The sequence below is a fragment of the Aptenodytes patagonicus genome, chromosome 5, assembly GCF_965638725.1.
Source record: "Aptenodytes patagonicus chromosome 5, bAptPat1.pri.cur, whole genome shotgun sequence".
NCBI lineage: Eukaryota > Metazoa > Chordata > Aves > Sphenisciformes > Spheniscidae > Aptenodytes > Aptenodytes patagonicus.
This window is the reverse complement of record NC_134953.1, coordinates 67,206,275-67,217,344: the sequence shown is the minus strand read 5'-3', so window position 1 is coordinate 67,217,344 and position 11,070 is coordinate 67,206,275. Positions and strand designations below refer to the sequence as shown.

Sequence of the window (11,070 nt, the reverse complement as noted above, 5' to 3'; positions counted from 1 at the left end):
GGAGGCTCAGCTTTGACCTTGGATTGCTGGTCTGCAGTGGGGAAAACACTGGATTTCATCCTTAGGGAGCTAGAGAATGGAGGGGAAAATCCCTTTTCCTACAGCACTCCAAGTAGCACTCTGAATGTCTCAGACAAAACCAGTCCCCGTGCCTCAGTTACCCCATTTGTAAGAGAAAGATCATGTTCTTACACTTCCCTGGGGGTGTTGAGAGGGTTCTTAAAATCCACCCCAAACCCACACACAAACACAGACCTGAAATAACAGATTTTCTGGTAATAAAAAATACTGTATTAGGACAATGACTGGAAGTGCTCCACCACTGTGGAGCTTGCCTTGCTTTCCCCTTGCACCCCAAAGCCAGTAGCCAGCCCAGCCATCACTGCATCCTCGTGGAGGGGAACATGAGTCCTGCGGGTGAGTCAGACCAAAGGATGACCTGCGCTGACGTTAGCTGGGATCCTGCTCCGGGCGAGCGCACGGGACTCAGACGAGCCTGTTTTTCTTCAGGATGAGGGTCTCCACCTCCTTCATGAACCGGAGGCACAGCTCCTCCTGCCATGGCAAGGCCACGCACTGCACAGCCACTGGCAGCCCCACACTGCCACGAAAAGCCTGTGGCACAAACAGAGGGGGAGAGGGCAGGGGGGTGTCCAGGGGAAGGGATGGGGATGCTTGCGCCCCTGGGGAACCTGGCGCCACTCACCTTTGCCAGGGTCCGGTCCCACCAGTCCCGAAAGTATCCCTGGTAGCCCTTCAGCTCCTCCTCATCCTTGTCTGTCACCATCGTGACAGGGACCACGCCGGCAGGGAAGTCCAAGGCATTGTAGAGCATGGTGTAGCTGACTGCCACTGGGGGAGAGGGGGAGCTCGCAGCGCCAGCCCACCACAGGGAAAGCCTTCGCCCCCCTCCGCGTACGTGAGCTTCCAGCTAATGGGGTGCTTGCACTGGGAACTCAAGGGCTGCGGGATGGAAACCTGCCCCTTGGCTCCCACATGCACCGGGGGGGTTATCCAGGGCGTATCGCACGGGCTGGGGCTGCAGCTGCAGCAGAGGCTCTTCCCACTGCTGGCCAGTGCCTTGGGGATGTGAGGGGAGGAGGAGGAACGCTTCTCATTGATACTGGTGGAGTGCTGCAGCAGGGGCATGCTGGAGGCAAAGGTCCCCCATCAGCAGTCCTACCTGAGAGCTTCCCAGGGTAGCCGATGCCGAGAGCCGGGCCCAGCATGGGACAAAGCATGACATCCAGATTCAGCTTTTTCCACTGGGCGATGAACTGGTAGCAAAACTCCTGAGGAGGAAAAGCACTGGTGGGTGGATGTACTGTCCCATGGCTACTGGCTGAGGCTCTCCTTGGGTGCCCAGCCGGGCTCCTGGCCCTTCCCCAGGAGCAGCCATCAGGCTACATCAGGCCTGATCCTGCTAAAATCCAGCAACCCTTTGCTGCTTGGCCAACAGCCCTCCCAGCATACAAAGCACCCTCCCTCCTGCTAAAACTGGAGGTGGGGAAAGATTGAGTGTGGGGGCACATGGCAAACTGGGACATGGGCATGGGTCTTGAGGAAACCAGAATGGAAATAAAAGCAAGTCTGCTGCAGCTGATGGCCCAATGTTTTCAAGTGTAGGAGTAAAAACTTCAGGTCTGATTCGGGATCATGAACGTGTCTATGTGTCATCCTAATCTTTAGATGTGCTGAGAACTTGCACATTCAAGTGAGATCTGTCAAGGAGTGATGTATGTTCTTACCTCACATCACCAGTGACTTGATCATCTCCTAACCTTGGTGCGTACTGAATCTGCCTCTTCCCAAAAAGAAATAAAACAAAAACTATCTAACCCCAAATTGCAATACTTTACCTCAATTTCATGATGAAGACTCCAGACTTCATCCACTGTGCTGAAAAAAGAAACAAAACCAATGAAAGGCATCAAGAGGTGCTGCAAAGAGCAGCTTTAGGGGCAGGGAAGAGCATCAAAAAGCAGATGGGCATGGGTCAGCTCTGCTCCTGGAGCTGCAGCCAAGGGAAGAGAGGACTTTGGCAAGGTCCTGACTTTCCTCTGAAGGGCTGGGGGTCTTATTTCTGCTTCTGCCCACGATGGAGGGCTGAAGACTAAAGGCAGATTGGTGCAGTGCTGCTTTAGCCTGACAAGTGTCCAGCCCTGTTATTGCCGCTGTGCTGAGGAGGTGGAAGCCCAGGCACATCATTTCTCAAAAGCCAGGCTGCGTGAGGCGGACTGATCCTTTGACATGGGGACAGACGTACAGCCTTGGAGGCACAGCACAAAATACACCCTCTCTGCTATGGGATTTGAGTCCTTTCTCACCACTAACTGTCCAACACTGACACTGCAGCAAGGAAGAGCAAGCCTCCTTCCCTGTGCATTTACCTTCCTTCTGTCTTATGGGGTCCCCACCTCATGGCATGACGGATGCATTAACCAGTGCTGAAGCCGACACTGTATTTCATTCCCAGAAGCTTCATCCAGTTCCTAAGCAAGAGGCTGTGAGGCCCCATCCTCATTCCCATCCTCAGTACTAGAACAGTTTGCCAAACCCTGCAGGGTTATGGTGTTGACATAAACTGCTCTCAGTTTGCTCCACCCTTGTGTTTTCTGCCTTGTATTTTCTCAGATGCATGCAGTTGGGGCAGTATCCCTAACGTAACGAACACTGCTGCTCTCCAAAAGAGAAACCCAAATCTTCACACATTGGCTCAGGCTCAGATTTACTCACTTTGCTCTCATACTTCTTACGATATCTGAAAATCGAGGCACCTGAGAAGTAGAAAGTAAAAAAAAGAAAATAATTTCCATTAATCCCAGCCCTGTCCTCTGAGACAGCTCTGTCACAAATACAAACTGTTGACTCAGTGCTCAGGCAGGACTCGTGGATTTTCCCCAAAGTGGGCAGAGGACGAACAGAAGTAGCACCACTCCAGTTTGGAGATGTGTCTAAGCACAGCCAGGAAGCAACGCCTAGAGACTTCTCTATGATAAAGCCTTACTGCAATGGGAGACAAGTTATTCACCACCTATTGCTTAACTCCATCTATGCTAGAAAGGAATGGACCTTACGAAGGGTTTGGCAATCCAGGAGAGGACACTTTTTAGCCAGTTTGGTGACTTTGCCAACCAGAAGAACAGCCCCATGCTGCTTTTCTCCAGCTCCCCTTTGCTGAAAGAGAAAAGGGTGTTTAGCTGAGCAGTGTTAGGAAGCAATCACAGTAATCAGCTTTCACAAGGCCAACCCCTCTGAACAGCGTATCTAAGTGACAAAAAGAGGTTTGCTCCATTCCTCTGGGCTCCTCTGATTCTCACAGTATTTATAGGATATCAGCACCCAGTTTCCTTTCATCTGTCAAGGCTGGTAACATTCCCAAACAGACCCAAGGTTCAGCTGAATTGCTTAACGGTAAGCTCCCCAGTAAATCCCAGTGCTTATCAGCCACTATCTACATCCAGTAGATCTGCTGCCTGTATCTGGACGCTAACCAGACCCTAGGGAGGATTTCATAGAAAGGCACCGATCACACCAAACCGTTCCAGACTATACTTACAACGTCTTGAGAAAGGAGGTGACCCCATCTGCAAACATTCCCCTGACGCAGAAGTTAAAGATCACATAGTCCACATTCGTGAGTTCGAAGGGCACCAGCTGGAAGGACAACAGAAGAGGAGTCAGTGGCAGAAGCACAAGCAAGCTGTGTGGGAGAAGCCATTGAGGGCTTGCAATGGGCCAAGCTGGGCTGAGGTTTTCCTGACAAGCCCTCAGGAAAGCCTCTAGCATTTGAGGCCACCAGGTCCTCCCCATCCCATCCATCCTTCTCTGAAAAAACAGTTTTCCCTTTGAGCAACAACTGATGAGTCAAAAGATACAGGGTGGGCTTGGCCCCCTGATGTCCAAGCAGCCCCAAGGCGCAAAGGTCCCTCCAAAACTGGCAGTGGGTGACAGAGGGCATGAGTCTGTGCTCCCCAATTCACTCCTGATCCTTGTGCAAGGGTAAGGGGGAGACGTGCAGCCACAACCATGCCTCATGCACAGGAGATGACTTGCTGAAGTGGCAGAGAAGAGGAAGGAGACAACCTCTGCTCAGCACCCCAGAAACCTGAGACCGTATAAATAGGTCTGGGTCAATATGAGACTGCTTGGCTATAAAAGATCTGCCATTTGCAACTGCCCTTTTATTTTCTCCTTAAGTCCTTGTTTCCAGATACAAAAACAGGAGGTGGCTTTCCATGCAACACGCAATAGATCTGTGGAACTGCCTGCCAAAGGATACGATGCAGAAGAGGTGAAATTGGCTTGAAAATAGACTAAACAAGTACTTCGACAACAGCTCGTCACAGCCACTGAAGAGAGGCGGTCCGTCAGGCTCAGGACACACACTGAGCTGGCAGTAATCATACACCACCAGGACTGTAAGCTCCCTAGGGGAACTGCCTCAGGACCCAGGTTGTACAGCACCTAGCACAATGTGGATCTCGGCCAGGGTGTGAGTAAATGCACCCACACTACAGACAAGTCATACAGCAGTGTAACTACTCCCCAGCATGTGTTATGGATCAGGGTGGGCTCCCTTTTGTGTTCACCAGCACCTAAAGAGCACTGAGATCCTGCTGAGAGGAGAAATCAAGTTGCAGCATAAAGAATTTCTCTTTTCCAGAAGCAGCTATCTACTTTATTAAAAGCTGTAGGAAGCTGAGTGGATTCCATGCCCTCCTTCCCTGCCAAATTTGCTTGATGTTCACACATGGGTCCCAAAGACATGGCAGGAAGGAAGAATAGATGCAGCATGACTGTTGGGTCCATGCAACATCCTACCGTGTGGCCAGCATCCTCCAACAGCTGCTTTGTCTCTCGAACAGCACGTCTCATGGCAGGGCTTGGCATGGTGAAGAAATCGGTTTCATAGTAGCCTATGCGGAGGGGCTGTGTGCTGGAATACACCTGCAGAACAAGGGAGAACACCAGCTGGAAAGATGTCAGTGGCATCAGGAGCCAACAGTATACCCATGCTGCAGGGCGAGTCTGGAAAGCAGCACTTCTCTTGCCCATGTGCCCACCCGCAGCATGTGGCAGGTTGGAACGGGTCCTGGAGGGCTCCCATGAGCCACTGGTGTTTTCAGCCTGAGCGATGGCAGCTCTTCTTAGAGACCTTTGCCCCCTTTGAGGTCCTTTACCTCTTCATTGAAGGGAAGGGGGGGCACTGTGCTGTCCAGGTTGAACATGTCCTCACATAGGAGCGCCCGCATGCCCAGCGCCAGGCTCTCCACGTCTTTTGCCATCGGCCCCACTGCTGCGACCACTGGAAAAGACCAGAAGAGAGTATTCATGGTTGGGGGTCTTTCAAGGGCATGTCCTGCAAAAGCAGGACCTCTTGGCATCGTTTTGACTTAGTCTAGTGTTGGCAACAGTTCCTCTTTGAGAATTGGGTTGCGGATGCCTACAGGTGCCTTTCCACCAACAGACCCATGGTTATGGACCCAGAGTTGTTATCCATCAATATGTGCCCTCACATCTCCATTTCATGATTTACAAAATTAAACAAAAAGCTTTGTTGATCACGACACAAGGACAACATAAGACACCCCCTTTGACAGCTAATTCCACCTCCCATGAAGCACTGGCAGACAATGAAGCAACCTGGGGGTTACAGGGTGTGTTGTGGTTTATGTGTTACGCAGACTGCTCCTCTCGGCTCATGCATATTCCAGTTTCTCAGGAATCATGGTATGGGGGTGGCTCTCTGAAAGAGTCCCTGAAAGGGAACCTGCTTCCCTCTGTGAACATGTTGGAGAAGGTCCCCCATAACCAGCTGAGTGTCCTTCTCACCCCTGCCCTACTGCCCTCCCTGGGGACAACCATCAATTCCTACCTGCCTTCTGCCCAAGGACACCAGAAATGATTCCTTTTTTACTGCAAAGAAAAGAGACACATAAAATACAGCAGCTGAGTAGTTTTCACAGAAGGGAAAGGCTTTAAGCAGTAGCAAGTGGTTAATGAAAACACTGCCCTCCCTTTGCAAATGCAGAGGCTGGCAGAAGGAAGGGCCAAGGGGAAGCCCAAGAGAGACCCAACCTAGGCCAGAATGATTTACATCAGTCAGGAACAACCACCCCCTTAGCATGCAGATGAGAGGTTTCCCTGTCTCCATTCTGGGGGAACCAATGCTTCCCTCCATACAGGCCCCAGAAAATGTCTGGGCAGGACGGAGAAGTGAGCCCTTCCCAGTTCCTCCCAGGTTTCCCCTTGCCCACAGGAGCATCCCAGCACAGCAGTCGGTAGGGTGGGTCTCACCCAGAGACATCACTGCGTTACTCGCAGTACCTGAGTCTGTTCCCGGTGGGTTTGAGTGCACAGATCCCACAGAAGGCAGCGGGAAAACGCAGGCTCCCTCCTACATCTGTACCAAAGCCCAGGATTGACCCACCTCCTCCTACAAGTGCCCCTTCTCCACCAGAGGAGCCTCCAGGGCTTCTGGTGTAGAGTAGAGGGTTGAACGTCTGACCAAAGATTAAGTTCTTGCAGTCATAGCTAGAGAGAGAGAGAGAGAGATTGCAAATGAGAGGAATGTAGATATCTGCTGATGTGGACCCCGGTCACTACAAAAAGACCTTCAAAAGGTAACTGCATATTCACTAGTTGTTACATCGACATTACTTAGTCTGAGGGAGCTTCCCAAAGCTCCTGTGAAAACCACCAGCCTTTTCACGGCGGTCCCAGGGCCTGGATTTACTGCCAGCTAATTTCAGTGTTGTCAAGCCTTCCCCAGACAGACCCTCTGGCAGCACAAATACATCAAACCTCCTGGAAAGGCTCCCTGTTCAGGCGTTCCCGAGGGCCAGCGGACATCCAAAGCAGCCCACCTGGAGCAGGTCCAGGCCCCCCCACCCTGGGGGGGCATTGCTGAGCCCCTGCTTGGGAACAAGCCAAATGCCAGCTGCAGTGATATTTGAACATCGGACTCCCCCAAGAACCAGTGCAAAATCTGATAATCCCTGGGACAACCTCTTTGTGTGGCTTTTTTTAAACGCGGTCAATCATTGCTGTGTCGCCTTAAGGAAGGCATTTCATATGGTTGGGCAATAGTTATCCATGGAGGAGCCTTGCCAGAGTTCCCTTGGCAGGTCACATGGACACTAGCAGGGTGGCTGTCCAGCAGAGCACACCCGACCTCACCCCATATCAATGACATCAAGAGTGGTCTTGCCAGATACAGCAGGAGGTTTGGGGGCAGGACAGTTTAAGGTCATTAGCTTAACTAGCTAACTAGCTTCCCCTTCCACGAATACGTGTTTGCACTGCGTAGCTAACAGGACCACCTTTGAGGGGTTAATTTAAAAAAAAAAAAAAAAAAAGAAAAGTTATTTAAAAACACCCAGCACAAGAAAGAAGGGCAGCGATTTCTCTCCTCTTCTCCTCTTTTGCTTCTTTATTTCATTTGGAACTAGAGTTAATTTTCATCCTTAGTGTAAATGTGTTTACTTTTTTAAGTAAAACTTAAAGACACTAAGGATAGGGACTGGTTGTTATTTAAGAAGAAGTGGGAAATTAAAATTAGACTTGATAGAAACCCTCGCCTGAGATGAGGGAGGGAGGACTGCTGCTGTGCCGAGGGAAGGGAGCGCTCACCTACCTGATGAGGGACTGGGGAACGTTGGTTTTGACAAATGGAATTGCCCCCTGTCTCCTGAGCACCTGCACCACCACGCTGTCCTCTGCCGCGGGTTTATTGAGGTTTTTTATAAACCCTAACGTGGAATCATGGCCCTGGGAACACAGGACAATGAGGTTTCCAAATGGAGGATTGCAATTCCCCCTGCCCCATATTTTTATCTATATATATAAGCACACACATGCACCTCCACAACCCATCCATCATGCACATGTTGCATAGTATATTCGTAGTAAATCTGAGCAGCTCTCTGTTGGCTCGTATGGGAGATGGGCAGCAAACCCCATCACCTGCCAGGGCAGGACATCCCACATCAGCTATGACAAAGTCCAGCCAGATGCTGAGGTCAAACCTCCCCCTGCCAGCAAGCTTCAAACCACAGGGATCTCAGGATAGACGCGGTATCGTGCTGGTGGTACCTGGCAGTTGATGGAGTCTTTGATGCTGACAGGCACCCCATAGAGCAAACCCAGCTTCCCTGTCATCTTCGCTTTCTGGAGCTGAGTCTCGCTTTCCTGCAGATACTCTGTGATGCAGTTGGTTTCTGTGGCGATTTGGAGGGCCTTGGGGAAAGCAGGCAAAGCCCGCAGGTGAGACACAGCCCGCAGCGCTGCACAACAGCCTTCTGTATTGCAAAGGATGCCTGCCTCTTCCCCATATTCCACCTCCCCATCTGGGCAGTCAGTATCAGGGCAGCCCTTTCTGTTCCTTTTCAAGACATTTTCATGCCAAACTCCAAAATGTTGTCTGGACACAGGGGGGCCATAGCACCAGCTGGTGCGTGATGAAGAGAGGCACTCAGCCCAGCAGAACACCAAAGGCTATTCTCTTGATTGAGCTTCTGGGGTGGCATAAAATGATAACCCCAAAGTGGGAACCCAGGAGGTGATCAGGGCATTGTGGCAAAAGAAGAGAATGAAAGTGGACACCGAGTCTTCGAGGTTTACCAACCCATTTGGAGATGGAGGGGAGACAACAGCAGCACTCTGCAATTTCCCTACAGCTACACCTGCCCTGGGAAGGTATGGGCTTTCCAGCTTGCTGCTCCCTTTTGCTCCAAACCAAGCTGAGAACCATGACAGCCAGATGCCCAGCTCTCCCCTCACTCACAGAAAAGCACAGAAGGGCCCAGCACTACCCAGCGAGCAGTGACAGCTCAGCATTTGAACCAGGTTTGAACCAGCGTTTGACCCTTGTGCTGGGCTTCTCCCAAAAAAAGCCATCCCCACTGTGGGCAAGAGGCTGCCCCGCTGCCCTTGCTCCTCACCTTGCCCACGTAGGCATAGAAGACGTGTTCCGGAGGGAGGGAGCCATCCCGGAGTTTCTTGGAGAGCTCCGGCAAAGGCAGAGAGAGGATGGAGGTCATGTTGACAGAAGGATGCTACGGGAAAGGTTGAACAGGCAATGATACACCTCTACCTCAGCTGGTGGGCTCCTCCTCTCCTGTTGGTGCCCACTGTAACCCATCCAAAAAATATCTGCCATTTAGTGGCCAAATCCAGTATCTGCCTCAAGACCGCAATCCTGCTCCTACCTGATGTGAGCATGGTGTGAAACCTGCAGGGCCAGTAGTAACCCAGGCTTTCTAAAGCCTTGTCTTCCTGGCCAGACCGGTCTCACCAAGCACCTGCTGTTTAAGAGAAAGCCTTTTGCACAGCCTTGTTCAGACAGGTCTTGGCCAGGCCTGGGGGAACTGCTCAGTGCAATGTTCTCTGCTGAATTACAGTGGGAATTGGTAGCATGGTTATAGACATTGTTCCAGCAAGAAACAAAATCGGACCTCGTGCCAGCTCTTCTCCTGGCATCACCAAGATATCCTACAGGGAAGTGCACAAACCAGGGAGCCCCTCGGCTGACAGCAGACAGGTAATTTTTGGGTCAGCAGAGATTTCCTCGCCACCTACTAAATGCCATGAAAAAAGCATCAAACCTCATCCCCCAAGCCGGACTCTGAACCCGAGCGAGTCCACTCCAGCCGCAGGTCGGGCAGTCAGACGGGATCGCAGGGGGCACGGCGTGGTCGAGCCGGATTTCTGGGCACCGCGCCTCGGCACCGGTGGCATCGCATCCCGTCCCTGCGGGCAGCGTCCTCGGGCTGCGCGGCTGCACTTTGCCCTCTGCTGATAACACACTGCCTCTCGCCTTTTCCGACCGCCTCCTCGGCAGCCAGGCTGAGCCTCCTACCACGGCGGAAGAGGCCGGGAAGCTTTCAGACGAGGGGCAGGGATTTTCCTCTCCTCGCTGCCGGTTACCGTTTGCTGGCGCCTGCGCCGCTGCCCGTTATCCCCCGCTGCACCGGCTGCCCCGGGAAGCATTTCTTCCCCGTCCCCGCTACAGAGGGGAGCGCTGCATTGCTGGGTGTGTGTGTGTATGCACACATAGATTTAGAAAGGCATAAAATAAAACTAAATCCCCGTAGCTCCATATTAGGAGCCGAGATGCCGCCTCGCAGCCGGGCCAGCTCTGCGAGAGCAGCCCAGCAGCTGCCCCTTGCAAGGAGGCACCCCCCTGCCCGCAGGAAGGGCTGCACGACCGCTATCCCCGGGGGTACGCTAAGGGGAAGGGACCAGGGTGAGGAGCCATCGCCGGGCGGGCGGAGGCGGCTTTGCCCATCCGCATCCTCTCCCCCCCCCCCCCCCCCGGGGGTGGAGGGGAGAAGCGCGTCTTATTGCACCCACCTGCTCCCGAAAGCGCCGCACAGCCATCTCCATCTGCACCAAGCTCCGCTCCTGCCTCTGCCGAGCCTCCTTCACCTTCCTCCAGAGCCCCCTTCGCCGCCGCCATCGCAGCAGCAGCAGCAGGCTGGCGGCCGAGCAGCAGAGCAGGGCGGGCAGGGGGACCCGCATGGTGGGGCTGGCCGGCCGGGCGCCCCGCTCCTCCCGCTCCCGGCGCCTCCCCGCTCCCGGCCGGGTCTAAGGGCGCTCGCTCGCCGATGGGGAGGTGGGGAAGAGGGAGGCAAAACCTGGGGAGGATTCCCGGGCGGGAGAGGGTTGGACTCGCTGGAAAAAGATTTAACCGGTTTGCTGGTTTGCAAGCAGCAGCACGGGTAGGGAGGAGGAGATTTGGGAGCAGGAAAAGCTCCTGGATGAAAACTCACCCCTCTCTGTGCTGGGTGGTCTCTCTCTGATAAGGTTTATTTATTTTGCCGTTTGCCAAGTGAGGCTTTGATCTCCCTGTAATTTTTCAGCATCTCTGGGGATAGTCTTGGCTAGGAGCATCAAAGAAGCAGGGGGGGAGTCCCAAAGATACCCACCTCCTTTATGTTTCCTGAAGCCGAGCAGCTGCGTGGGAAAAAGGAACAATAAATGTCCCGGCCTGTGCCCAGTGGAGTCCACTTCATCACTGGCAGAGCATGGGTGTACCTGTGCTTTGCCAAGTGCTGCAGCTTCCAA

At 53.0% G+C, this 11,070-nt stretch overlaps 1 protein-coding gene across 2 annotated transcripts; it reads right to left on the bottom strand.

Moving 5' to 3' along the window:
• Positions 1–268: 268 nt before the first annotated feature.
• On the bottom strand, positions 269–10,583 carry LOC143161343 (fatty-acid amide hydrolase 1-like). 2 transcript variants are annotated; one of them, XM_076340273.1, is made up of 17 exons: positions 10,357–10,414; positions 9,931–10,032; positions 9,213–9,795; positions 8,946–9,059; positions 8,098–8,241; positions 7,640–7,773; positions 6,331–6,537; positions 5,879–5,919; positions 5,184–5,308; positions 4,825–4,950; positions 3,560–3,657; positions 3,078–3,177; positions 2,737–2,777; positions 1,860–1,899; positions 1,184–1,292; positions 707–852; positions 269–615 (listed from the first exon to the last, which is right to left on the bottom strand). In XM_076340273.1, exons 4-17 carry the CDS (start codon positions 9,042–9,044, stop codon positions 487–489), a joined length of 1,539 nt encoding a protein of 512 aa, XP_076196388.1. In that variant the 5' UTR covers positions 9,045–9,059; positions 9,213–9,795; positions 9,931–10,032; positions 10,357–10,414; the 3' UTR covers positions 269–486. The 2 variants fall into 2 exon arrangements, with proteins under 2 accessions (XP_076196388.1, XP_076196387.1); XM_076340272.1 differs by lacking the exons at positions 9,213–9,795; positions 9,931–10,032 and having other exon boundaries at positions 10,357–10,583.
• Between the last annotated feature and the right edge of the window lie 487 nt (positions 10,584–11,070).

Coding starts and splice junctions, on each gene's coding strand:
- LOC143161343 (XM_076340272.1), bottom strand. CDS start 10,524: ATGCGGGTCCCCCTGCCCGCCCTGCTCTGCTGCTCGGCCGCCAGCCTG. Junction 1,293..1,859: donor GTCTTCATCATGAAATTGAG/GTAAAGTATTGC, acceptor TTTCCTCCTCAG/GAGTTTTGCTACCAGTTCAT. Junction 853..1,183: donor CTACCCTGGGAAGCTCTCAG/GTAGGACTGCTG, acceptor CCTCTCCCCCAG/TGGCAGTCAGCTACACCATG.